We start from the raw sequence: 26,428 nt of genomic DNA, 5'->3' as shown, positions 1-26,428 counted from the left end.
AAAAAACAACATTCTTTTGGATGCCATTGAAAGACCCCAGCCCAGCAACCTTAGGCTTAGTTACAAAATTATTAGGGCACGTCACAAACCTGCAGACAATGTGTTTTTCAGATAATCAGTTAAGTGTGACCGATTGAAAAGGGAAAAACAGGATGGTTGGGAAAGAGCAGAAAAACAGATTCCAGGGCATGCCTGAATAAACAGGGGCTAATAAGCAGGAACAGAAAAATCAGAATGCTCATATGTAACTGTCATGTGGTATTGTTCCAGGAACATAAAATGAAAAATAACTTTACCCTTTAGGTAACCTATATGCTGGGTTCAAAATAGCCAATAAGAAACCTGTTGCTTACCGCGCGCGAAACCTGCCCCTTGACCCTATAAAAAACCTGTACCCCAAAGCCCGGTGTGCCAGCTCACCGGAGCTCCGGCTGAGGTTTCGCTGAGCACCCACAGGCGTCTGTGTCTGAATAAACCTCATGCGTTTGCAGCCAGTGCCTCGTGCGTCTTTCTTGGACAGGGAGTCGGTGGGTCTTTCACCATCTCACTAAGAGTTAAAGTTTCTAGGAGCTATGGCATCCTCATGTATTGTTCTTGTTCATTCTAGGAGACTAGCCTAAAATATATCCACTATTTCTAGACATCTTGTGTTGTACTGACAAGACATGTACAATCCATCCACTTAGAAAAAGTATTAATTTTTATTGTAGAATAACTAGGGCAATAATACACTGGTGGATATTTTATGTAAATAACTAGCCTGTATAGGAAAAAATCTATTTTAATAATTTTTCTGACAATTGTCCAGATATAGTCTTAATTTCTAGACCAGCATAATTGGCTGGTTTAGGTTTCTCACATGCTCTCTTTATCTCAAAAGATACTTTCAGGCAGCCTGTTTTCCATTGGACTGATATATAGGTATAACTTTCCAGTCCACACTACAATGTACGTTAAAAATTAACCTGAGAAATGGGTCAATAGAAGTCTCTTTATAATTTTTACTGACCTGATAAGCCCATGAAGCTACATGGCTATAAACTCTGTAGCTGGAAATTTACCTTCCTATGCCAGGTTTCTCGGTCATCTTCATGACTGGCTTAAACTCTCCTTTGAAATCTGATTTAATTTACTGAATCATGTTCAGTCACATTAAGACTCTCAATATTATAATTTAAGAAAATAAAAAATTTTAAAATATTTTATAAGATCTAATGGGTGTCTATGGGGTCCTATTTTCCCCCTTTTCTTTATTTAATAAAATTGAGTAAAGGTTGGTGTCAGCCATAGTATCATCATTTTAAGTTACAGATAATGGTACAAGTATTTAAATGATAAAAATAGATTTGTCTTTTATTGATTATTGTAATTTTTTAATATAGACTAGTTGATTCATCCTAACAATTTAGAAAGAACCCTCAATCTCTCTTTGAGAGAAGGTCTCAAAATATCTCTATATTTTAGAATAGTATCCTTTAAATAGGTGTCTCTTAATCGTCTTTTAGAAAATATGATTAAGGTTACTTCTCAATATAGAGAGTAATATATAAATATTACCATAGTTTTTGTGGATAATAAGTCCAGTCAGGGAACTGGATAACTGGATATATATATATATATATATATATATATATATATATATATATATATATATATCAGTAAAATTTTAACAAGGTTTGCAACCTTTATTGCTCAAAACTAACACACAACTTTAATTTGGAGAACCTCAGTTCTAATAAAATGTTCTTCCAAATCTCATAATTATCCAACAAACAAAATATGTAAGAATCAACAGTGTCTTTGAATCAATCAAATTTAGACTCCAAAGAGAATTGTCAAAATTGGGATCTAAGTCAGCAGTTTAATATATTTAATGTTTAATTAAGGATGTGAATGTATTCATCAAAATTAATCCTTGCCTTAAACAATAAGAATCATTAGGCAATAAAGACCTTCCTTACAGGAAACAAACTTAATGTTTTAATAGGTCTTTATCATGTCAAAATATGGGCAAATCTTAGCTCATATCAGCATAGTAAAATCAGGGAAATGGCCTGAAATATCCTTACAATCAGTCCAGTACATATAAATCTTTTTCTTAATTGTTTTAACTTTCTAAATCATCATTTAGATAATGATATAAAGATCTTTTTATTTAGGAAAATACTTTTATCATTAAAATCTAGAATATAAAGACCTTGTTTAACCCAAAGATGATTTTTTTTCTTTTTACCCAAAGATTATTATTATTTTTTCTTTTTCTTAGGACCACCAATGTGTGCTTCCTCTTTGTTGAACATAGTCTTTTTCTTTTAGAATTTTTCCTGTTTATATTGTGGAATAATTTTTGAAAACCTTAGGATCTAAATAAATTTGTGTACTTTGATAAGAAGAAATATCAATGAAAATATAGTTAAAGTCCTTGGATATTATTGTAGACAGAATTATACTTGTTTATCATCTTATAAAAGTTTGTGCAGGGGCTGGGATTGTGGCTTAGCGGTAGAGAGCTTGCCTAGCATGTGTGAGGCTCTGGGTTTGATCCTCAGCACTACATAAAAATAAAATAAAGATATTGTGTCCAACTACAACTAATAATAAATATTTTTTAAACGTTTGTGCAATAACTTTGAGAATTAGAAATTACTTGAAAGTTGTATTCTCTCTTGAAAGCAAATTTATAGTAAAATACATTTATCTCAAATATCTGTAACTAAAAGACAGAGCATCAGATAAATGCATGTATAAAATGTACAAATTATGGGTTTTCTATTGAAGAAAAACAATTAGATGAATATACATTAATTAAACAATCAGACATGTTAGATGAATAACTATAGGTTATCTAGAAAAATACATATTAAGAATAAGGGCATAACTTATCATTGTATTAACTTCATGTAATCAAGTGGTTCTTAGATATTTGGATCCATTTCAATTTAATTTTAACTAGAAGTGCACTCTTATATGTGACATCATGTAATGTAGATGAAATAAGATCTTTGTGTATACATTTATTTATTTTTTGTAATTATATAGTCAGGAATGAGAATAAGGATTTTTTGGTCATCCCAGGAACATTGCCAGCTTTTGTCCCTGTGGAATGTAAATGCATCCCCATAACCTCCAAAATTAAAAGCAAAATATAAAGAAGCATGTTTGATATCTCTCATCAATAGAACATTATTTAGTAACACAACCATATAGAAAAGTCAGGTTATTTAACTCAAAAATAACTTAAAGTTAGGGCTGCAACATCGAAACCTTTGGAATAGATTTTGCCTGAAAAAGATATCTTTTGTTAGCATTTACAGGTGGGCATTTTTAAAAATGCAGGCTCTGGGTAGCTCCCGGTAGCAGGTCTGAAACAGGAAGTACAGGTTAGTGGCTGGAAGGCGGGAGCAGAAGTCTTGAGTGACAGTGGAAGAACCAATGGGAAGCGCATGAAAATGTGAAAGATGGGACCAGGAAGCCTGCTCCTCCAGATGGGCGGCAGGCGGTTACCATAATGACAGAAACAGCATGGAGCCCTTGCCCGTTGTCCAGGGCAAAGGGACCCTGAGTTTCCTTAGCTGAAATGCCAGATTTGTGGGACCCCAATAGACCCCCAGGAGCCAAATCCAATGCAATCACACAAGAGTCTTTATTGCGAGCTTGAGCCTGGACTCACAACCGTTTCTGACACAGCAGTCCTGAGGAGTGAGTCCTGGTCCTTGTTCAGCGAGATTTTATAGGTTTTTGGAGATACCCTATGTGTCACAACATCTCACAGCAAATAATTTCACACTGCAGGAAAATCAAACAACAGCTCTTAACATTGATTAGCACATTCACTGGTGGGAACAAGTTGGGTAGGGGTGATTGGTTAGTACGAGAGGGGGATTCATTTGAACTGATGGGTGTACATGCTAAACTATATGGTTCCCTAACATGTTATCAACCACCAAGACTACTGGAGGGGTCATCTGGCATCCCAGGTATTTTTCCTGTCTCATGCTAATTGGTGGTTGCTAGGGGGTGTCAGGGACACCTGGCATGGCAGATCTCTCCTGTTATTTATAGACAAACAACTCAGCAGGGTGGCTGTGTACCTAGGAGTGCTCTGTGGGTTTTTCCAAGGACAAGGGTCACGCCCCCTCCCTTTGGACAGGCCTTGAGGTAGAAGCTGGGTTTTCAAAAACCCAAACTGGAATATGATCCTTTCCTTGAAGTGCCCTCCTCTTCTTCCAGGCCTGAGGACTGCCAGGGGTGAGCTGGACTCCAGGTGAGCAGTGTGATGGACTTCCAGATGCTGAACTTCAAGGAGTGTTGGCCAAGCCCTGTGCTGGCTGCCTATGGATTCTGCAGACCCTCCAGCAAGGTACACTCTGGGGTACAGTTTCAGTTAAAGAGCACCCCCCAGAAAAAAAAAGGTTTGCTTGTTTTTAACATATAACATTTGAGACTTTAGAAAAAGTGAAACAAGCCCATATTTTTAAAATCCCAAGAGCACAAAAGACTAAGGAGAGAAAACAAGTCTCCTGGCCACAAACACTGGTCTCAAGAGGCATCCACCAGGCAGCCGCCAGGAACAAGATGGCTGAGAAACTTGCCGCCTTTCTGAAGAATGCCTGGGCCAAGGAGCCGGGCTGGTCGTGTCCTTCCCATTGGAAGTCTCGCTGTGATTCTGCCTCCACTCAGTCCCTACACCAAGTATTCCCTCATGGTCAACAAGGCCACACCCTACAACTACCCAGTGCCCCTCCAGACGATGGGAACATGCCTGACGTGCCCAGCCACCCCCAGGACCCCCAGGGCCCAGCTTGGAGTGGCTGAAGAAACTGTGAGCACTTCCATTGACAGGGAGGAGGCACCTTCGCCCAATAAAATGTGAAACCAAAAAAAAAAAAGAGGCATCCACCATTGACAAGTGCCAATGTGAGGCGATATTCTGACAATGGCCTCTCTGTGCCTGTTCTTCCTTCTGGACAGCGGGGATGATGACACATTATGAGGTGCTGGAGGGCCAGGTGAGCGGATCTTTGCAAACAGGGAGGAGGTAACCTACAGCCTTCCCTCCCACTTTACAGACTTGTCACTACCTGCTTCCAGGAGATGGTGCCTGCTTTACAAACCGGCCTAATTCCTCCAAAACGCTGCAGAGCATGCTGGTGCCTGAGAGACTTCTTATGCAATTGGTCCCCGTGGGGCAGGAGGGTGGCTTCTGTCTCTGGAACCCACCAGTTCTTGCCACAACAGGCAGGAGCTAAAGGTGGCCCGCCCGAGAGGGTGCGTTTAGACCTTGAATAAACCTTCCTCATCACCTCCAGAGGATTTCCACCCAACACCCCAGCCACGGTGGAGAGGGTTCTGGCCTCACCCTGAAGGGCCCGGATTCCTCACCTACAAACATCACGGTCACGGTTGCATAATTAGAATCGCAACTTGGCAAAAAGAAAAAAAAGTTGCCCTCTGCCAGAGCAAGACAACCAGCAGCCGGCATGGTGGTTTTTATAGAACATACAGATTTTAAAATAGAATGCCCTTTCTTTTTACATGGTGCATGCTATGTTCACGATTCGTGCGTTATATAATCGTGACGCTGCGAAATACAGCCTCCCAGCACTCGCGGCTGCGCACACAGCTGTCCTTTGCGCGGGAAGGTGAGGGGGCAGGGGTGCTAAGGAGCTCCGCCTTGTCCGACGGCACCCTCTCCATCACCTCCCGAGTCCTAGTGCTCCCTTTTACAGATGAGGAAACTGAGGCGAGGTCAGGTGGGGCTGGCAGAGGGATTCCATCACGACTGTGCCGAGTCTGGACGTCCTGCGGACGCGGGGTCAGCGCACACCGCCCCACTCCACCCGGCTCCGGCAACCACGCCCCGCCCCGCCCCCAGCCCCGCCCCGCGTCCGCAGCCCCAGCCCCACGAGTCCCTGCCCCGAGGCGGTCCACCGCCCCCAGGAAGCCCTGAGCCCCTGAAGGCGGCTGGGCCGCTCCTGGGGACAGTGCGGGTGGACCGCGCCAGCTAGGGAGACGCCGGCAGGGGTGGCCACACAGGCTGGGCTAACGGAGGGGCCTGTTGTGGCCACCTCCCACTAGGGCCACACGGGCATCCCACAGTCCAGAGATGGTGAGCTGCCGCAGCACAGCTTCGCAGCTGCTGCCCTCCAGCTATACACCGGGACTCGCCTGAGGTAAGGGGCAGGCCTGTACCCTCAGGATTTGTTCCCTCATCTGCCTGGGGCGCTAAACTCCAAGGGACCTGAAGCTGGGCTCCGAGAGATCCAGGCCATCTGTGAGCTGGAACCATGGCTGGGGGAAGGAGACCGTGGGCATCCACAAGGACACGGTTAGTTTGTTTGCAACCTGGCAAATCGTCCTGCAATTCAGCAATTCCAGTGACCCTTGCACTCAGCCTGCCCCCAGGGCAGTGGGGCAGTTCACCCTCCTCTCAGAAGTGCAGAAGCAGGACTGGGGACCCAGTGCACAGGCCCTCAGGAGCTCACCCCTCCCCTCCTGTGATCCAAGGCACTGGCATGGAGCCTGAGAGCAGCCCCCTGACCACACACGTGCTAGATACTGCGTCAGGGCTCCCAGCCCGCGGCCTGCGCCTCCACTTGTCTCGGCTTGAGGACCTCAGCCAGCAGTGGACAGAACTGAAGAAAAGGTATGAGACAGGCCCTGGGGCTGGGTGGAAATCCAGAGCTCCTGCTCCCCCAGCACCAGCCCTTGCTGCGTCCCACCCAGCCAAGGAGTGCAGACACTAGGGGCTGGAAGACAGAGCTGACTGCTGCCCACCGGCACCCACCAGCCCCTCAGCCTTGGAGGCACACAGGTTCCCAGCCTGGACCCTCCCTACTGACTCCTGAGCCTCAGTTCCTCACGTGGGAACAGGGCCATCCTAGCAGGTGTGAGTGTCCTGCGACTCAAGTTTGCTGAGGCCTGCTGGGGTGGGAGCAGTATGTCTCTCCACCAAGTCCATGGCCTGAGGTGGCATAGCACTTAATGTCTGCTCTTTTTATTCTCCATACCTCCTCTGGACAGGAACCATAATACCCTTTTACAGATGGGAAGACGGAGGCAGGATGAGGTAAAAAGGCTTCCAAGCTAGGCCTGTGATCCTCAGCCTGGACTACACACACACTCTGCTGGGTGGGGGCATGGGGGCTTCCAGTCTCAGGTGCTGCAAACCCAGTTTGGCAGAGTTGTGGCCCTGGAGCTGGCCCTGTGAGCAGGTTCATCCCCATGACCCTCCATCTTGAGGAAGGCAGGCATGTCTTGTGGCAGGAGTGGGGAGCCCAGGGAAGGTAGACCCAAAGGTTCAGGGTCTAGGGTGCAGTTATTGCTTCCCTGCTAAGCTCTTCACAGAAGCTGGGGCGTGAGGCACCCAGGCCCACTGAGTAAGCACAGTGCTGCTCTGGCCAGGAGCCACTGCAGGGTTAGAGGGAACCATGCACGCCATACATGCAGTTCCCTTCCTAAATGCTGTGGGACACTCTTTAGGTCCAGCTGGTATGAAGAATGTGGGGGCATCAGAGGTGATAAGGCAAAACTGCAGGCCTTCAAAACACTCCATGAGGGATCAGCCCACTCAACATGGACCTTCCATCCAGTTGGAAACAGGCCACCACATAGATGTATTGTCACTGACCCAGAAAGCCGTGATCAGTAAATTATATTAAAAACACAGAAAATTTCATGAATCATAGTCTATGGTGCATTTTTTAAAAAAACAAAACAAACAAAACTTGTAAACAAACATAAACATAGAAAAAAATCTAGAAAAATATGTCAAATACAAAGTGGTAGACTATGGAAGAATTTCTCCCTTTTTGCTTCTGTGTTGATTTTCTAAATAGGCAGTATAGCAGTGTCCCCACAATTGCCCCACTACCTGCGCAGCCACGTCTGACCGGTGGGGGTCAGACCCAGGAAGGCTTGGGGAAGCTGGCTCTGCATCTGACCTCAGCAGCCCATCCTCTCCCCAGCTACACAGACCTGGACGGCCGCTGCCCTGGGCTCCTGAGGCCAGGCCAAATGAAGCCTGGCACCTATAAGCTGTCCTTCGAAACCCAGGGCTACTGGAAGGAGAGGGGGCAGGAGAGCTTCTATCCATACATAGAGGTGAGCGCCACGGGGGATGGGGAGGGTGGAGACCCTGACTCACTGACCTGCAGGCCAGGTCTTCAGCCAGGCCTCAAGGACAGACTGGTCCCACCTCTCTCAGGGAGGTGGCAGGCACTGAGCTTGCCTGCTTTGAGCTCCCACAAGACTCCGTGTTGACATGCCCATCCATGAGCTGTCCCAGTCAGGCTTGGGGGAGGCAGGCTGGGGGTGACTCATCTCCTCTTCATAGACAGGTTTTCATCTGCCCCACTCCAACTCCTGGGCCTTCTCTGACTGCTCCCTGCTTTCTCCGATGTCTGGCCTTGTCCACATCCAGCGTGCCCAGAGGAGGATTTCTGCCCATCCTCAGCCCTCAGGGAGGTTGCAGTCCACCACTGGGCTCCAGTTGACCCTGCCCTACCATTCGGGCTGCTTTCCCAGGGAGTCATGGGGTCAGGTGGCTCCCGGGTTTATGGTCCCTCACTGTCTTCTGGTGCTTTCTCTGCTTCTCTCAGGTTGTCTTCACCATCACAAAGGAGACCCAGAAGTTCCACGTGCCTCTGCTGCTGAGCCCGTGGTCCTACACCACCTACAGAGGGAGCTAGAGCCCAGCCGGGCTGGAGGAGCTATTTACCTATCCTTGCTCTGGCTGGGCTGCCTGCCCAGCCACACTCAATGGTCACCCACTTCCTTGGGGAGGTTCTGGCCCCCCTCTGGAGTTTCTCAGTGGGCAGCTGTGGCTTGGGTCAATAAAATCAGTGCTACATCTGCAGAGCTACTTCCAGTGGGCAGCTGTGACTCCCTCAGGTCTCTAATGACAGCGCTGCATCTGCAGAACTGCTCCCATCTTTGGGACAGGAGCAATTTATGGGTGGCTAGATCTCTGCCATCTGGGCCCCCAGGTGAACAAGGGGGCTGTCAGAGAAGGTGCTGCTGAAGTTGGAGGACTCAGGTGTGTTGTGGCACAAGCTGGACGTGCCCCAGGGAAGGAGATTCTCCTGCAGGTGGTTCTCCCCTACAGAGCCCAGCAAGAGGACACAGAGGAAATGTGGAAAAATTTTCATTCACTAATGATAATCTAAAATTTAAAAACTTACTGCCTGGAAAGAGGGGGTCACCTAGGGAGTGTCCCTAATCAGTTCTGTGGGCTACAGCCCCAACATGTAGCTAGGTTGGGGTACCCACAAGTCCTGCAGGGCCCTGACCCAGCATCTGCCCAATCACGGCTGTCTCCAGAGGCTTGAAGCCCACATTGTCCAGAGGAATTCCAAAGGCCAGCAGCTTTGCCTCGTATGTGCGCAGGAGGTCATTATGAGCCTGTGGGAACAAGGCAGTGTCAGGGAGGAACAAGGAGTTGACCCACCTAGAGCTGAGCCCTACTCCATAGAGGGCAGGGCCAGCATGGTGTGAGGAGGAACAGAGCAAGCATCTGTTAGTGGTCACTTTAGGCCAGCCCCGTGCTAACACAGCTGCATGTGTTGACTGGGGCTTAACACAGGAAGGTATGCTGAGGCAAAGGGAGGAACTCAGCAGAACTGTGGCCTGAGTGTGCCCCCAGCTCCTCAGCAAGCATGTCGCAGCGAGGGCGCCACTGTTCCCTCCTACCCTTGCAAATGGCCTCTATTCCCTGCTCCCATGGGCACAGCACCCTGCATCTCCTAGGAACTCTGCATCTTCACCAGGGGCAGGGCCTGCCTGGAGAAGAGTCCTGGTCACCCCTGATCTGTCCCAAGAGACAAGGCCTGGGAGACAGTGCCGGTGGGCCTAACACAGCTACCATGCCAGAGGTCCCTGCTTCCAACTGTAGAAAATGCACATTTTTAGAAGGGTTCATATTTCACTGGGTGGTTGTAAAAGCTCAATGAATTGATGTGTGTGAAATGCTTCAGGCCTGGCCTGACTCCGCAAATGCTCAAAAGGGCAGCTGTCCTCAGTATGGCTCAGAAATGACTCCAGTGTGGGCAAAGACAGGCTCTAGAGAGAACTGGGGTGTAGACCCTTGAGGTTCACAGCAAATGGCCCTAGCTCTGCAGACAAATACCAGCATGTGCAGAAAAAGCAGGCAAGGGGCTGGGAGGGTCAGGAAGCCAGGATCATGTGGGTGCCATGGAACCTGGGAACTGTGGGGGACAGTGCCTGCACCCAGGGGTCTTAAAGAAACAGGATGACAGAAGCATCTGGACATGTCCCCCACAACAGAACCAAGAGTCAACTCCACCCCTCAGAGTTAAGGGTGTAACTGAGTTGCACTGGTGGGGCAACTGCTCTTGGTGAATTCCCCTGCAGACAGCACACAGAGTGCAGACAGAGCAGTCAGCTCAGTCCTAGGCAGGTACAGATGACCTCGTGCCGCGTCTGCCCCTCACATGGGGATGGTCCACAAGCCTCATCAAATGACGTGAATGGGAAATGGTGGGTCCTCAGAGATGGTCAGCAGTCACACTGTCTACAGGCTCAAGCCAGATGCCAGGTCATAGCCAAGGGAGGAGGCAGGGAGGCAGGTGCATACCTTACAGACTCGGGCCAGCTCATACTGCAGGTCCTTGATGGTACTATTCTTCGACTCCAGAACATCCTGAGGACAGAGGCAGAGGTAAATTTGGGACAGGTCTTTTGGCCAAGGTGAAGGAGGTGGATGATGGTCTGGGAGCTCCCTTGGGGTCCCAAGAAGCTCAGGGAATAAAGTCCTGACTCAATATATGTATGCATCTAGACAAGGGTATGTCGGCAGGAGAAGGTCCCCAAGGGTTGACAGAAAACAGAATGGGAGGAAGGGGAGAACCGGAGTATGTCCCGGTGCCATCCACACCCCATGGAGAAGCTGTCTTGATGGTAAGTAATAAACATGGGTGACAAGGGACAGCAAAGATCTCACTTTGCAACAGCCTGGCACTAAAAAAAAAAACTTACACTTTCAAACTTCTTGAATCATGTGGCATTATTAGCCAATTTTTAAACAGAAAGAGTAGTCTATGTAACTTTTAAAACCTTAAGTGTTGAACCAAAAGTAATGGGCCCAGATCTGCAGGGCCCAAGCCCCTTGGGATGCTCCCACCTGAGGAGTGCTGTAAGGTGCCAGACTAGGAGTTGGACCTGGCCTGCCTCCAGAGAAGCTCCCCAAACCTCTCTCTCCTCTCTAGAGAGGTCCTATGGGCACTGCTGTCACTTCACTGCAAGGCCACTTGCCTATAAACTGGGATAAGAATGATCAGGAAAACAAGAGCTGACCCACATTTAGTACCAACTGCAACCCACAGTTAGTTAGTATTCACCCGATTGTGGTGGACAGGACTGATTCTGATCATTGCCATCTCAGGCTTACCCGTCCACAGAGGTGGAACTGTCCCTCTTCCGTGACCAAACAGCAGGACTTCACTTCTCACACCTACCCATGTTGCAGGTGAGCCTCCAATCCCAGAGAGAGGTTATTGCCAGTCCCAACATGGCCCCTCCCCTCCTGTGTTGCTACACCACCCCAGGCCCAAGATCCGGCCTATCCCAGTAACCTGGTCCCACAGGTACAACCAGGGCCCTGCTGCTCTCCTGTAAACACTCGGTCTCCCTGTCCAGAAACTTAGCCTGTCACCTTGGACCCTCCCAGCCCCTCCTAAATCAGGGATAAGTCCTGTGGAGCTGGTCTTTAGTAGCTCTTGGATCTCTGTTCCTTGTCTTGCACTGACATTATCTGCTATCTCTGGCCATGCATTCCCCATCTGAGGCAGAGGGGGCTCTCTGTGATCAGGCCTCTGTGCCCAGAACAGAGTTGTGGTTCCTGACCAGCCCTACACTCCAGGGTACAGCTGACAGCCTGCAGTTGCCCTTAGTCCTGGGTTTCCAACAAACCCTGGGTTTTCTGGGTTTCCTGCTCCCTAGGCAGCTTGGGTGCTCAGTGTGAGGCCTAGTACTGCATGCAGCCTCAGGTCAGGATGTGGAGGGGGATGGGCAGTGAAGCAAACCAGGACGGAGTGTCATAAATAGAGATGAGGTGCCTAGACACAAAGCTAATTCTTTGGGCCTAGAGTTTTAAACTGTGATGAGCCATCGTAGAAGAGCTGCCTGTAGTACAGGCGCATGGGTGCTGAGCATGGCTTTTCCACCCCCAGGCTGTCCCCAGGCCTGTCTCTGAGTCCACTGTCAAGTGACCGAGGGACTCAGTCCTGTAGATTCCCAGAGCAGGTTTTCTGTTTCTAGAATATCCTCAGTTCTCCTTGGTGCATCATGATGAGCCACAGGAGAACTGGAATGGCAAGGCTCAGAAGTTGTGAGGTGCCATGAGGTTAAAAGGAGAGTCAAGCAAGACCCAACAGCAACACAAGCAAAACCCCTCAAAGCAGACTGCAGGCCCATGCAGGCCTGAGGCACAGACGCCTGCAGGAAACCGGCCCCCCGTGGGTAACTGAGGTCACCTCTGGCTCAGGAGGCACAGCTCAGGACCAAAGGGTCCCACCACAGAGACTAGGCTGCCCACTGTAGTTAGGAGTTGGGGCAGCCACCAGCCCTGCCCCCGGAGCCCTCGGGCCTACCTCCAGTTTGCGGGACACGAGTGTCAATGCTGCAGGGTCCAGGTTGGAGGCCGCCAGCACCTCATTGAACTGCACCTCCCTCTTCTCCATGGCAGCATTCAGTGTCTGCAGCTTGCGTTCCAGCACCAGGTTCTTGAAGCCTGTCTTCTGCTGCACCTCCTGGATGGCTGCAGTGAACTTCCGGTAGAGCTCATCCCGCTCTTGCTGTACCTGCAAGAAGGAGACTGGGGTGAGCCACAAAGTCCCCCACTGGGACATCTCACTGGGGAGAAGCCACCTCCTACCCTGCCCCTTTATGGAGCACACTGTTACTACAAAAGGTCACTTACACTGGTGACCACACCTAGAATACATGGTCTATGTGCCATCCACTGCCTAAAACCCCATATTCTGTGCAGAGTTAAAGGTATGCAACTATCTACAAAGAGGAATGCAAGAGAGAAATAGCAGCATGAACCCCCTCAAGAAGCAATGGGGCTGGGCACAGTGGTGCACACCTGTAACCAGAGGCTGAGGCAGGAGGTTCACAAATTTGAGGCCAGCCTCAGCAGCTTAACAGGACTCTGTCTCAAAATATAAAAATAAAAAGTGTTAGGGATGTGCCTCAGTGGTAGAGCACCCTGAGTTCAATCCCTAGGACTGCAAAAAAAAAAAAAAAAAGGAGTCAAAAAAAGGGGAAGGAGGGGGAAGAGAGGGAAGAGGAAGAGAGGAGAGGAAGGAGGAGGCGGCAGAAGCAGCAGCAGTAGTGGGGTATGCTAAGAGCAGGAATAGCCCCACCCTGAAATCTGCTCCATAGGTGGGTCAGGCCCAGCTTTGCCTGAGTTAGGGCTGTGGGCTCAGAGGTGATGTACCCCTGATTGCCCCCATGTGAGAGCCTGTCCATCTGCAAGCAGGCAATATTTGCAGGAGAGCCCTTCGAGTTTCCTACATATTGACATATTGATTCCTTGCCATCAATATGTCCTACAAGGCAGGTCTAAAGCAAGCCTTGCAGCAGCAGTCTGTCAACCAATAAGTAAAAATGTCTCTTTTCCCCTACTTTTTCTTTTTTTTTTGGTACCAGGAATTGAACCTAAGGTTACTTAACCACTGAGCCACATCGCCAGCACTTTTTTGTGTGTGTGTGTTTTTTAATTATTAATGGACCTTCATTTTATTTATTTATTATTATGTGGTGCTGAGGATCAAACCCAGGGCCTCGCACATGCTAGGTGGGCGTTCTACCGCTAAGCCACAACCCCAGCCCCGGTAAACACTTGTTTAACCCCAATTCCCAGAGGCCACTACTGTGATCATTTGGTATGACTCCTTCCAGAATGTTCTCATCACTGTTAGTAAAGGAGGAGGATCATGCTACATCATTGCAACTTTCCACATAGCAGCATACCCTACAGCCTTCCAAGCAGAGAGTACCATATCCTCCCCAACTACTGTGCCGAGTCCCACAGATCTGCCTATATTCAGTTCCCTGTCAGCAAACCTGTGGATCATTAGTCTCTAGATTTTGCCAACAAATCTGAATTCCTGGTTCTCTGAGACACTGACTGGCACACATCATGAGCCATTTTCATGTGCAAGATGCGGCACAGAACAGGATGCAACCCAGACATGTTTCTGCTCTGTACCTCCCATTAATGCTGGCCACCAAATTCACAGGAAGGAAGAAGGGAATAGCAGGACTTAGACAAGCCTAGGGGTCAAGGGACTGTCTGTGCAGGTCATTGGCTGCCAGTGGCAGAGCCCAGTGATCCACACCTTGTGAAACCCTCAGCACCTCTGAAGTTGAACTAAGACCTGACACAGATGCGAGGCTCCTGAGAGGTCTGCTATGGGGAGATGGGGCCAATTCATTATTGGTCTGCATCTGTGAACTCTCTAATGACTATGGCTCATGATGAAATGATCAGCCATGTGAGCCATAGACACGGCATAAGGGTCCTGTGATGCAGGGTGATCCTTGGCCAGACCTTCAAACCACAGAGGCAGGAAGTAACAGTGCAAGAGACATCAGACCTGCACTATCCATGAGAAGTGTCTGCCCAATCCTATCAGCAAAGGAGGAAGTTCATCAGCTCTAGAGTAGGCAGGAAGGAGCAGGAAGTGGCCCTCAGGCAGTGCTGTCAGGAGCATCACCCAGAGCAGCCCTCTTAGTGACTCATCAGCATTCTCGCACAGACCCCTCTGACCCAGCACTCCACTGCAAGGACTGATCACACAGCGCAGAATGAAACAACAATGTAGTAAGAACAAAGGACTGAAAACAAAGAACAGCTCCTCAAGGGGAACTATAAACTAGCAGATGCAGCTGTCACAAAGAACGAGGCTGCTGTGTGTGTGCAGCCTGGACAAACCGTGAGATTAAAATGCAGGTTGCTGTTGACGTGCTCCCACTTTGTAAACCATGGTGCCACATCTATGCTAATGGATGCAGGAAGAAGCCTGGAAGGTGGCTCACAAAACCATCAGCTCTTATGGGGACAGCACTGAGCAGCTGGTTCACTTACGCTCAGGATCCCAGTATTTCTGAACAACGAGCGTTTAACAGGCTAATGCTCAGAAACACACTCATGCAGCGGGAAACAGCTGCTGCCTGGGCCAGGCCTCCTCCATGTACTGCAAAGTCAGCTTCTGAAGGGACAGGGAGGCACTCCCCTTGAGGCCCCAGGCCTTGTACAATGCCAGGATGGCTTTTTGTTTTTCTTTTTGTATTCCGTGGTGCTGGAGATGATTGAGCTACACCCCCAGCCCTTCTTATTGTTATTCTTACACAGTCTCACTAAGCTGCCCAGGGTAACCTGAACCTGTTTCAGCAGTCTCCAGAGTTGCAGACAAGTGACACACACCAACACCACCACAGTCTTTTGACTCCTAAAAGCTGAGTGGACTGAGAAGCAGGCAAGAGAATCTCTAGCTCCCAGTCCCAGAGACAGCCAGGGCCTCAAGCCTCACCAACCTTGATGAACCGCTGCTCCAGCACCTCATGCTCCCACTGCAGGTCTTTCAGCTCTTTCTCAGTGACCTTCAAACGTGCTGTTGTGCTCTAGAGAGAATACAGGGAGTGGGGACAGAAAGCATTCAGATTCACAAGTATCCAGGTACCACAAGCTTCTGGAAGACAGCAAGGCCAGAAATAATCTCCAGAAACAATTGGCTAGAAAACTTCCAACAGCCGGGCCCCACCTAGGCTGGCTGGTAGGATAGTGGAAGACTAGGGCCTCATCTCCCTTAGCACCCTCAATGGAAGTAAAGAGTCCAGCCTCCCTTTCCCTTCCCGCCCTCAGGAGATGCCCCCAGATGTGCCCACTTTCCTGAGACCAGGAATGCATGTGCCAAGGAAGGAGGAACTCAGCAGGGAACTCACCACCAGGATCTGCTTGTCCCTTTCATACTTCCCAAGCTTCCTCTGCATCTCGTTCATCTCCTCCCGTGCCTTTTGCAGAGGGTCTGCCAGACGCCTGTTCTGCATAGACACCTCTGCCATTTCCCTCTCCAGGTGTTCTTCCTTCTTCCGCATGTCCTCCATCTGCTCCTATGGGCTCAGGTGCAGGTGCAGGAGGGGCTCAGCCTGTGGAGCATAGACTGGGTGCTCTCCTGACCACACAAGTCCTTCCAGCCTCACACACGCTGGGGACTTAGACTTGCTTTGTGTACAAACTGTATTTTGCAAAGTCTAAACTTATTCTGAATTTTCTAGGAATGCAGCTTCCATGCAAAATGAGAGCCTGCACTTTGTTCAGGACTCCACCGGGGCTGCTCTTCACCATGGAAACCCTGCCACTGCCAGCATCTGAGGGACGATGACAACTGCCCACTCTGGCCACACTGCAGCCATGGCATGGTGCCTGGGTGTTGATGTGTCAGGATAGCCTGTTACTGCTTCACAGCAGTTAGGGAAACTGGAATTTTGTTTATTTATTTGTGGTGCTGGCGATTGAACCCAGGGGTGCTCCACCACTGCGCTACATCCCCAGCTCTTTTTATTTTTTATTTTGATACAGGATCTTGCTAAATTGTCCAGGCTGGCCTCAAACTTGTGATCTTCCTGCCTCAGTCTCGCAAGTAGCTAGGATTATAGGCATGCACCACCACACCTGGCCTGCTTATTCTCAATTATGGGTGGAGATAAGTTACATTACTTACATATTTCAATTGAGGGTAGCAGAGGGGCTCTGTCCAGTGCATTTACAGAAAGGGGTGTTGGGTCCAGGGGACTGTGAGAGCTGGAGTCTGCAGCCCACAACAAGGACAGGCAAAGAGTGTCTACGGGCCCAACCCAGATGAGCACCTTGAGGGAGTTGATGAGGGCCAGGTTGTTGAGCGTGATATCGTTGTAGTAGTTCTTGATGTCAGTGAAGGCCCCCTCGTGACGCCGCATCAGTGTGTTGATCTGGCCGTTCTTCCTCTCCTCCACCTCATGGATCTCAGTCTTTCTCCGCAGGTCAAGCTCATCCCTTAGCACCTTCATCTTTTTATCATACTTGGCCTCAATTTCTGAAAGGCAGCAGCACATACAGCAGGTTAACAAAGGAAAAACAAGTGCCGTGTGGCTACAAGAATAGATGGAACCTGAAAACAGGGCCCCAGAACTGCCATGATGGTTAGAACAAAGGTTGTGCAAACAAGCTCTGCCAAAGAACAGGAAAGGCTTAGGTGAGCTTTTCCTGCTAAGGCTCAAGGGGACACACTCAGCGCAAGGGCCACTGTTGGCCCTCCTTTTCCAGTGACAGGCATATCAATGCCTGCACTGGGGCTCCCAACACTGTCAGCTGACCCCAATGGGCATTCAACACCTAGCCACAGACTACAGGGTTTACTCAGTAAACCTCATGGACTTCTGAAATCTGAGGCTTCTCGGTCAGAAGACTATTTGAAAAATGCTGCCCACAAGACTGAATAACTCGTGCCTGCTGTTAACTACTGATTTTAGACAGAAGTGGGGAAGTGTGGGGTATTCACAGCCTCCCAAACTCACACAGAAATAGTTGTTCTGGGATTCTGAGTGGGTCCATTCTCTCCCTGTGTGTGGGGGGGCTATTTTAATCTGCTTATCATGCTCTGAATTAACAAGCTCTGGAGGCAAATTACTTTCTGATGAAGGTAGGTCTCTGACACCATCTTACCAATGTGCATATTAGGAACTGACCTCGAACTTGCCTCTCAAAGTCATTCCGCATCTTGGTGATCTCCTCAGCATGTTTCTGCCAGGTGAAGAATAGCAAGTTACTAGACAGTGAAGCAGAGAGGGGTGCCTACCCTTCAGGCCAACCCTGTTCCTCCTCCCTAAGAAAAGTTCAGCTCAGTAAACCCCATTCTGCTCATGCTACTGGTTGCTGGGTTCCCCTCCCCTCTAAGTTCATGGAATCTGCCCAGAATAACATGGTTTTGGTAATCTCCACATTTCGTAAGTCATCTCCCTGAGCAAGATCACCTCTGAGCCTGGAAGATATAACAGATCTGAGTACTGGACAGCTTGGTTTCCTCATGGTGCCTTCCCATAGGCTGGAGAACAGCCACTTCTACACAGAGCTACAGCTCTTTCCAGGAGCCTCAAATAGCTCCTGCAAACCCACCTCACTGTTGCTCAGAGCAACATTCAAAAATTATTTTCATAAACAATTATTATGCCAGGCACAGAGGCACACACCTATAATCCCAGTGACTCAGGAGGTTGAGGTGGGACAATCACAAGTTCAAGGCTATCCTGAGAAACTTAGTGAGACCCTGTCTTGAAAGAAAAAAATCTTTAAAAAGGTCTGGGATGTAGTTCAATGGTACAGCATCCCTGGATTCAATTACTAGTATTGAAATAAATAAATAAATATTCTAAAGCATCTTTTTTTTTTTTTTTTTTTTAGAGAGAGAGAGAGAGAGAGAGAGGAGAGAGAGAGAATTTTTAATATTTACTTTTTTTTAAGTTTTCGGTGGACACAACATCTTTGTTGGTATATGGTGCTGAGGATCGAACCCGGGCCGCACGCATGCCAGGCAAGCACGCTACCACTTGAGCCACATCCCCGGCCCATAAATAAATATTCTTTAAAAACAATTTATTATATAGTACAATTTTTAATTACAAACTTAAATTATTTTTAAGGCAGCATTTTTACATGAAGGAGCATTCTGAACACGTAACACATACCCACACTTCAGGTTAAGCACACAGCCTCATACCACTGACCAGCCACTCTGTGGTTCTCAGGAAAGACCATGCAATTCTGGAGGCCCTCAGCACCCCCGTGCTTTGCTGCAGTCTGCAATGCCACTGAGCTACATCCTACAGTTGAAGCTGGGCTGCTCCCAGCATGAGGCAGATGTGTTAAGAAGGCCTCTCTACCCAGCATACAGAAGAACCTCTGAAAACAGTCAGACACATCCTTCCTCTCCCCAATTCTCAGAGGGCTCCCTACTGACCTGTACCAAAGCCCCCATCCTCACCAGGGCTTTCCAGGCTAACAAGCTCTGATCATCCCTCCAGCCTTTCTACTCCTTGCTCCTCTAGTCTCTGGGTCTTCCCACTGGCCCATCCCTTCTCTAGGATGGAATTCCCCCAGCCCAGACATCTAACTCCTCCCAGGCTTTACCCAAATGTTACCTTCTCAATGAGGTAATGCTAGAACCCTTATAAAAACTGCAGCCTCCCTGCAACTCTAGCTCCCTGCACTCACCCCACTTTGCTCTTCCTGTAATGCTCACCCCTAACAGCTTTGCTGTATGCACTTGGCACATCTATTTTGTCTTCTCTCCTATGTGTTGACTCTCTCTTTCCTGAACATTTAGCCCCACTTGGGAAGGCATTCTGACAGAGACCATGATCAGGGCCTGACACCCAATGGACACTCAGCAAATGAATTTCAGTCTCTACCTGGAAACCCCAAGAGTCAAAGCCAGCAGTTACTGAAGAACTGCTGCCCAGGATATCTTACATGTTGATTTTTCTTTTTCTTGAGATTGCAACCAGGAATGCTCTTCCACTAATGTACATCCCCAGTCCTTTTTATTTATTTATTTACTTTTATTTTGAGGGTCTCATTAAGTTGCCCAGATTGGCCTTGAACTTGAGATCCTCCTACCTCAGTCTCCCCAGTCACTGGATCACAGGCATATAAGGGTTGGTTCTCTAAAGCATCCAATACTGTTCCCTGTGTGTCAGAGATTAGCAGTATTAGGATTAGATCCTGAGCTGGATTTTCCTTTGGAGAAGACAACTGTTGACTGGGCTTAAGACAGAAATCTGCACTCAGCCCTGAAATATGGTTTGTTGGGCTGCATTCTTTTTTTTTTTTTTTTTTTTAAGTATTTCAACAACTGAAAAGATGTGGGAGTTTTTATACAAAAACCTAAACTCCCAGTTGTTGAAAGATGAGGGGTTCAGGAGCCCTAGGCTCATTAATCACCTACCAGCCTCAGGTTCTTCACCACCACCTCATTGGCCAGTTCCTGCTCCTTCAACTCCACCTTCAGTGTCCTCATGTCCTTGCGCAGAGCACCCTCTTGCGAGCGGTGCTCCTTCTGAGCCAGCTTCATGACCACAGTGCCCTCAGCTTTCATCTCTGTCAGGTTGTTCTGGTGCTCATACAGCAGGTGCTTCACCTTCTGCTTGTACACCTATGGGTGGGGGATGCCACTGCTCACGCGTGCTCTGAGGCACAGAACAGGACACCACCTCAGCCAGTGGTGAGACACCTGCCAGCTCACATGGGCTGAGAGGGGGCACCAACTGCAAGGAGGTCGACCTTCCCCAGAGCCTGTGCTCCTTCCACATTATGGAGGCTGGGATTCAAACACAGGCTCTGCAGAGCCTCTCCTGCCACTGGAGGGATGAAGCTTCTTTCCCTTCAAGTGAAGCTCTTTTAGGAAAAAACACCTTCAGGTTTCCAGTATAAAAAAGTTAGATCCCAAAGCCAAGGGGAAAAAGTCCCCACCCCACCACCTGGTTCAGCTGCTCTATTGCTGCAGGTGAGTCCAATGGGCACAGGCAGGCCAGCCTTACTCACCTTGATCTCCACCTGGTGCCTCTCCTCAGCTTCCTCCATCTCCCGGTCTTTGTTTCGAAGCTCAGCCTTCTTCTCCTCCAGTTGCCTCCGTGTGATCTCCCAGAATGTGTGGATCTTATCGCGCTCCAGCTGGAAGTAGTTGCGCTCTTCCCGCTCGCGGTCCAGCTCCTCACGGATACGGTTGACATGCTCTTCCACCTGACCAGGCACACACCCACAGCAGAGGCAGGTGGATGAAGAAGGGCAAGGAAGAAAGAGGGAGGGGCCACTTACCAAAATAATAAGCACTAACAGTAAAAGTTAAACCATGATGTTAGGGGCTATCAGGACAGGGTACATCCGGATATGGCAAAAGTTTCTCAAATTTGGTCAGTATTCACAGAATAATTCTATCTTTACAGCAGTTCCTGGGAATTTATACTAAAGAAATTTCTGAAAAAAAACATAAAAGCTTTTTGCTCAAAGATATTAGCCTTGCCATTATTAGAACTACAAAAATATTGAAAAGAAAATGAGATAGGACAATTTTACACAGAAAAATAATTGGAAAATTAGAGTAAATCAAGTAGAAGAAATCTCACATGGCAAAAAATACATATGAAAATAATATAGCAGCATGTAAACATGTCTAGAAAATGAAAAAACTTCACCGTTAAAGATACAGTGTTAAGCAGAAATACACAAAACCAGTAGATTTCTAACACTCAACAGGTTTTGGCCCAGAGCCAATCACAAATCAGCAAATAGGTTAAGGAGAAAAGCAGGTCAGGCTTACAGCTTTCTTGGGATCTCATTTCTCTTGAGAACTGGTTATCTTTGAGCACAACCCCAGGCTACTTATTGTACATTTTTTTCTCTCCCAAAACACAGGGAAAGCACATTTCTTACTTCAAGAGAGCCAACCCAGGGCCTCTGAGGTGAAGACACTGGGCAGGAGCTTGGGACCCCATGAGGAAGTATGGCAGCACAGATTCGGACTACTGCCTCAGCAAAAAAACAAATGTCTTCCATCACAGACCATTAGTGTCACTCAAACAGCCGAAACCAATCTGCTCTGTTGGGCTCACATGGTGCTAGATTTTGCCATCACTCAATATTTAGATTTCTTGTAAATATCCAATTTCAAGCTTCTCTTGAAAAATCAGAAAACAGGGGCTGGGGATGTGGCTCAAGCGGTAGCGTGCTCGCCTGGCATGCATGCGGCCCGGGTTCGATCCTCAGCACCACATACAAACAAAGATGTTGTGTCCACCGAAAACTAAAAAAATTTAAAAATTTAAAAAAAAAAACTAAAAAAAAAAAAGAAAAATCAGAAAACAAAGAGCAATGAAGTCTAATGCCTCAAGAAAACCACCCAGTGGAGTGACTGCGGATGTTCTCTGCCAGGGGAGGGCACAATTCTCCAGATCACCCCAGTCTCTACCCTCCTGCTTGACCCGCAGGCTTCTGTGCTCAAGTGTTCAGTATACATGGCCAGCCCGCTCTCTGCAGACCATCCAGTTAGGACCAGTGCTACATCAAAGTTCCACTTCTACAGGGAGGGGGCATACACAGGTACAAGAAACAACTTATACATTGGGGCAATACAACATTCAATCCACTCTCCACCCATCACCCCACTGATCCTTCTAAAACACAACTTGATCCCACCACACCTCTGCTTAAACTGCCAATGGTTTCCTTGCACTTAAAATACAGCACATATCACCACTTCAGCTCACATGACTCTTTACTTTTCAATCTTAAAACTATCAAAAGAAAGTAAGGAGCTGGGGATGTGGCTCAAGCGGTAGCGCGCTTGCCTGGCATGCGTGCAGCCCGGGTTCGATCCTCAGCACCATATACAAACAAAGATGTTGTGTCCACCGAAAAAACTAAAAAATAAATATTAAAAAAAAAAAAAAAAAAAGAAAGTAAGGTTTATTGAGGCTGGGGATGTGGCTCAAGCGGTAGCGCGCTCGCCTGCCATGCGTGCGGCCCGGGTTCGATCCTCAGCACCACATACAAACAGAGATGTTGTGTCCGCCGAATACTAAGAAATAAATATTAAAAAATTCTCTCTCTCTCTCTCTCCCTCTCTCACTCTCTCTTAAAAAAAAAAAAAAAAAAGAAAGTAAGGTTTATTAATACTATCACCCAGGTCCCCTATCATATGCTCACAGGGCCATCATCCATCAACACAGAGGCCACAGGTCCACCATGCTATAGTTGTCAGGAGCCTTTTAAATGAAATTGTCATCACATAATTAAGTTCACTAGCCCTTTACATCAAAATAAACAAGTAACTTAATGATTACTACATGTATGATTAACTCAAAATGAACTCAACTCTTATATACAACTATAATGTACCAATAAAAGAAAAAATAATAATTACTACAAAGAAACTATAAAGACTTCACTCCCTCTCCAAACTAAGCACAGGCAATAACAAAGAGTAAGCCCTGACACTGTTACTCCTTATTAGAATGTTTGTCAAAAACAACGAATAAGGGGCTGGGGATGTGGCTCAAGCGGTAGTGTGCTCGCCTGGCATGTGCAGGGCGCTGGGTTCGATCCTCAGCACCACATACAAATAAAATAAAGATGTGTGTCCGCCGAAAACTAAAAAATAAATATTAAAAAATTCTCTCTCTCTCTCTAAAAAAAAAAGATGAATAATTAATAAGATTGAGAAAATGTGATTTTAGGTAAATCATGTTCCTTTCAAAAACTTTCTTTCTGCTCTGATGCTTAATGGTAAATAAAGGAGAATGGCATACATGTGTATACTAATAGCCCTATGAACATCAGATGCATAAGAGGGCAAGACTGATAGATAACAGAGTTAAAAGTTATTATTTCAGAAAAATATTTTCTTCCAAATTCCAACCACTCTATTAGAAAGTTCCTTAATGTGGCTATATTTCACTGTTTTAAAATATGTAATGCACCTGCAACTGCAGAGTTGATGGGAATCATGGACAGAAATGGAAGATCCAGATTGAGGGGAGATGACTGAATCGGGTAGTGATGAAATGCACCCCATGGTACCTGGAGCGGTATCCACCCCAGCCAGGACTGGACAGCCCAGGCCTGCTCACCTGCTCCTTGGTCATGTCCTCCGGAGCCAGCCCATCGACAATCGGAGTGCCTTTGGCTTTGCCTTTCCTCCCTTTCTTCTTGGGCGCCTTTGGTTGAAGAGACAATTGGGTAAGTAAAGGACACTCTAATGGCTTTCCCTTTTTGGCTGGCTCTGATTTGCTCCCATGGGGCATTTTAGGAGGAAGTGAATATCTGTTTGGAACTTCTACCCCTAAGGCTCACTCTAACCCCCCCTCTCCCCCGCCACAAGAGCCTTCAACTGGAACACATCACTCTGCACTGGGTTTTCCCACCATTAACCACACACAACCCTGTCAACACATTTGGATAAGCACAAAGGGGACATCTCCCTTTCCAGAAAAATACATTTTCTCTTTATAAAAGGAATGGAGGAATCTGTTCCAAATCCATTCACTCCATGGTATATGGCAGATTTCACTGATGAGAATGGAAAATTTACTTAGAGTCAGAAAGGAAGCCCACAATACCACTCTGCCAAAAGTTACCATGTTGCCTAAATGCTTGGTAACCACCCCTTAAAGAAACTGTTAAATAAATGAAGGGAGAAATGACTCCATAGCAATAACTAATCCTGAAAATATAAGGATTTTTTTCTTCAAAATATAAAACTCCTTCAAGGAACACTGACCAAGAACTATTGATCAAAAGGTATCCACTATGGATGATCTGTAAATGGGGTCAGCAGAAGGACTGGTCATGGGGTCATGTTTCATTTTAATAGCTTTTACAAGGCTGAGAGAGGTAGCTTCTACCCCTGTTCATTTCATGCATGCCATTCAAACAGATACAATTTTCCAAGCCCTATCCTTCTGCCAACGCTCTCCTGTTTGTGCTTTCACGTTATGATAATCAGTTTTACATAAAAATCTTAGAAAAACAGTTGGAAAAAAGAGCCAGATGAAGTGGTGCAGGTGCCTGTTGTCCCAGCAACTTGGGAGGCAAGGCAGGCAGAACACTCAACATAGCAAGACCTTGTCTCTTAAAAAAAAAAAATCACCAATATTCCCACAACCTCATGATAAGTACTTTGGTCCCCCTTCCCAGTTGGTTTTCAAATGATGCACGCAGAAACCTTAACTCCTAAGGTACTCCTCTCTACTCTAGGAATGGCACCGCCCTGGAAGGTCATAAGCCTTGGAGGCAGATTCGGCACCAATTAGCATTTGGGATGTTCACAGTCAGCTGAAGGGGCTTAGTGGGGCTCCTGGAGCTCTCCCATGGTGAGGCATCCTCCCCACCAGCTGATACCCACGCTGCTGCCAAAAACTCGGTTACAGACGACTCCTAAATTACAAAGGGGCGGGTCTTGTTCCATGAGAAAAGAAGGGAGAGAGCCCTGATGCAGCAGCGAGGTCCCGCAGGGCTTCTCCTACTAGGGGCCTGGCTCCGACCAGGCTCTCCAAGGGAACAGATTCCGAACCCGAGCTGATGCCCTGGCACTCCCGGGCACCGGCCTGCTATCAGGGCGAGCTGGAGGAGAGGAGCCTCCGGGCGGGGACGGTCCTGAGGTACCTGTCCCCGACTCTCCTCCCTGGGGCCTCTGCGTGCCCCAGAACTCCTAAGAAGTGAAACCACGGGTTCCGAGGGTCGGAGACACCCAGGTTCTGTCTCCTGGACACCCCGCGCACCGCGCCCCAGGTCTCGGCAATTCTAAGCCCACCAGGGAGCACGGCACCGCGAAGAACCCCAGCCTCTCAGCCCCGAGGGCGCAGACCCCCGCACCCGGCCTTCCCCGGAACCCTACGAGGGCATCCAGTCCTCGATCCCAGGAACAGCCCGTCCCGGGGTCTCTGCGCGCAGGCCGCCCCGCCCGCGCAGCCCCAGGCCCAGGACCCCGCCAGCCTCACCATGGCGCCGGCTGACCAGAGCCACCGCGACCCGCCGCCCAGCGCTCCTGCCCCGCGGAGGCTGCGCCGTCTCCCGGCAACCGTCGAGATCCCGCACGAAATCTCGGAGACTCTCGCGAGACTATGCCTGCAGCCCGGCGAGAGCGCGTCTCTACCCACGCGCTGGGGAAGGTTCCAGGCGGCCGGAGTGGCGGAGATTGTTGTGCGTCCCCGAGACGCCTGGCTACCTGACGCCCCTGAACTAGCGCCTTTCGTTGGTCGCTGGTCCCCGCCACTGGAACTCGAGCTCCAGGAGGAGGGAGAACTGGGTCTTTCGTTCCGTACTACAGCGCCTACCTGGCAAGTGCTCGGTGAAGATGAGCTGGGGAATGGGCGAATGGCTGAAGGAAGGATCAGTCGTCCTCCCAAGGCTCGGAGACAGTACCCGAACTGGAAAGTCTGCTCCAGGGACTCACCTCGCCCGGCTGGAAGAGCCCTCCCACCTGCTGCCCTAGAGAGGCTTGAATATGCGCGGCAGGTTTCCAGAAACCCTCCGTGGGGACAGAAACGCCAAGGAAAATTAAGTTCAAGTTGAGCTCCAAAGTTTTGAAAACAAGTGACCCCTCTCTCTCTAATTATTATTATTTTTAAACCATCTCTGCCTAAAGAGGCAGCCTCGGTGGTCCCATCACTGTAGATGTTCTCTCCCAAACAAGCACTGCAGAAAAGAGGGCAATCGGTTTCCTTTTCTAACCACTTGCTCTGAATACTGCTAAGCATTTTATAATTTCCAAAGCAAATTTCCAGTGCCTGCAACCATCTATTACATCCGCATGATGACCTGTGTCACCCAGAAGGCTGACTTTGTCATAAGCAGGTGTCTGTCTTCATTTGC

The 26,428-nt window shown here is 48.2% G+C and overlaps 2 protein-coding genes and 1 pseudogene across 3 annotated transcripts; 2 read left to right on the top strand and 1 right to left on the bottom strand.

Moving 5' to 3' along the window:
* Window positions 1-4,563: 4,563 nt before the first annotated feature.
* Window positions 4,564-4,883, top strand: LOC143384405 (NADH dehydrogenase [ubiquinone] 1 alpha subcomplex subunit 3-like; annotated as a pseudogene).
* An 810-nt stretch (window positions 4,884-5,693) lies between these two features.
* On the top strand, window positions 5,694-8,863 carry LOC143383515 (5-hydroxyisourate hydrolase-like). Of its 2 annotated transcripts, none has more exons than XM_076838190.2 (4): window positions 5,694-6,328; window positions 6,508-6,646; window positions 7,839-8,103; window positions 8,601-8,863. In XM_076838190.2, exons 2-4 carry the CDS (start codon window positions 6,516-6,518, stop codon window positions 8,688-8,690), a joined length of 486 nt encoding a protein of 161 aa, XP_076694305.1. In that variant the 5' UTR covers window positions 5,694-6,328; window positions 6,508-6,515; the 3' UTR covers window positions 8,691-8,863. The 2 variants fall into 2 exon arrangements, with proteins under 2 accessions (XP_076694305.1, XP_076694306.1); XM_076838191.2 differs by having other exon boundaries at window positions 5,702-6,328; window positions 7,968-8,103.
* On the bottom strand, window positions 7,706-25,630 carry Drc4 (dynein regulatory complex subunit 4). The gene is made up of 11 exons (XM_076838189.1): window positions 25,555-25,630; window positions 23,686-23,772; window positions 20,603-20,800; window positions 20,007-20,213; window positions 17,752-17,806; window positions 16,894-17,099; window positions 15,970-16,137; window positions 15,562-15,648; window positions 12,609-12,818; window positions 10,595-10,660; window positions 7,706-9,402 (listed from the first exon to the last, which is right to left on the bottom strand). The coding sequence occupies exons 1-11, from the start codon at window positions 25,555-25,557 to the stop codon at window positions 9,253-9,255; spliced, it is 1,437 nt and encodes a 478-aa protein (XP_076694304.1). The 5' UTR covers window positions 25,558-25,630; the 3' UTR covers window positions 7,706-9,252.
* Between the last annotated feature and the right edge of the window lie 798 nt (window positions 25,631-26,428).

This window comes from Callospermophilus lateralis, chromosome 18, assembly GCF_048772815.1.
Source record: "Callospermophilus lateralis isolate mCalLat2 chromosome 18, mCalLat2.hap1, whole genome shotgun sequence".
In the NCBI taxonomy this organism is placed as follows: domain Eukaryota; kingdom Metazoa; phylum Chordata; class Mammalia; order Rodentia; family Sciuridae; genus Callospermophilus; species Callospermophilus lateralis.
Note: the sequence above shows the minus strand (reverse complement) of the source record. Positions and strands in the feature narration are given on the sequence as shown.

What these genes read in the sequence shown, in the direction of transcription:
- LOC143383515 (XM_076838190.2), top strand. Translation starts at nt 6,516, where the DNA reads ATGGAGCCTGAGAGCAGCCCCCTGACCACACACGTGCTAGATACTGCG. An exon ending in TGGACAGAACTGAAGAAAAG is followed by an intron (nt 6,647 to 7,838) that starts GTATGAGACAGG and finishes TTTTCTAAATAG; the next exon opens with GCAGTATAGCAGTGTCCCCA. An exon ending in GCTTCTATCCATACATAGAG is followed by an intron (nt 8,104 to 8,600) that starts GTGAGCGCCACG and finishes TGCTTCTCTCAG; the next exon opens with GTTGTCTTCACCATCACAAA.
- Drc4 (XM_076838189.1), bottom strand. An exon ending in TGGTGAAGAACCTGAGGCTG is followed by an intron (nt 17,807 to 20,006) that starts GTAGGTGATTAA and finishes TTCACCTGGCAG; the next exon opens with AAACATGCTGAGGAGATCAC. An exon ending in AGCTGGCCCGAGTCTGTAAG is followed by an intron (nt 9,403 to 10,594) that starts GTATGCACCTGC and finishes TTGTTCCCACAG; the next exon opens with GCTCATAATGACCTCCTGCG.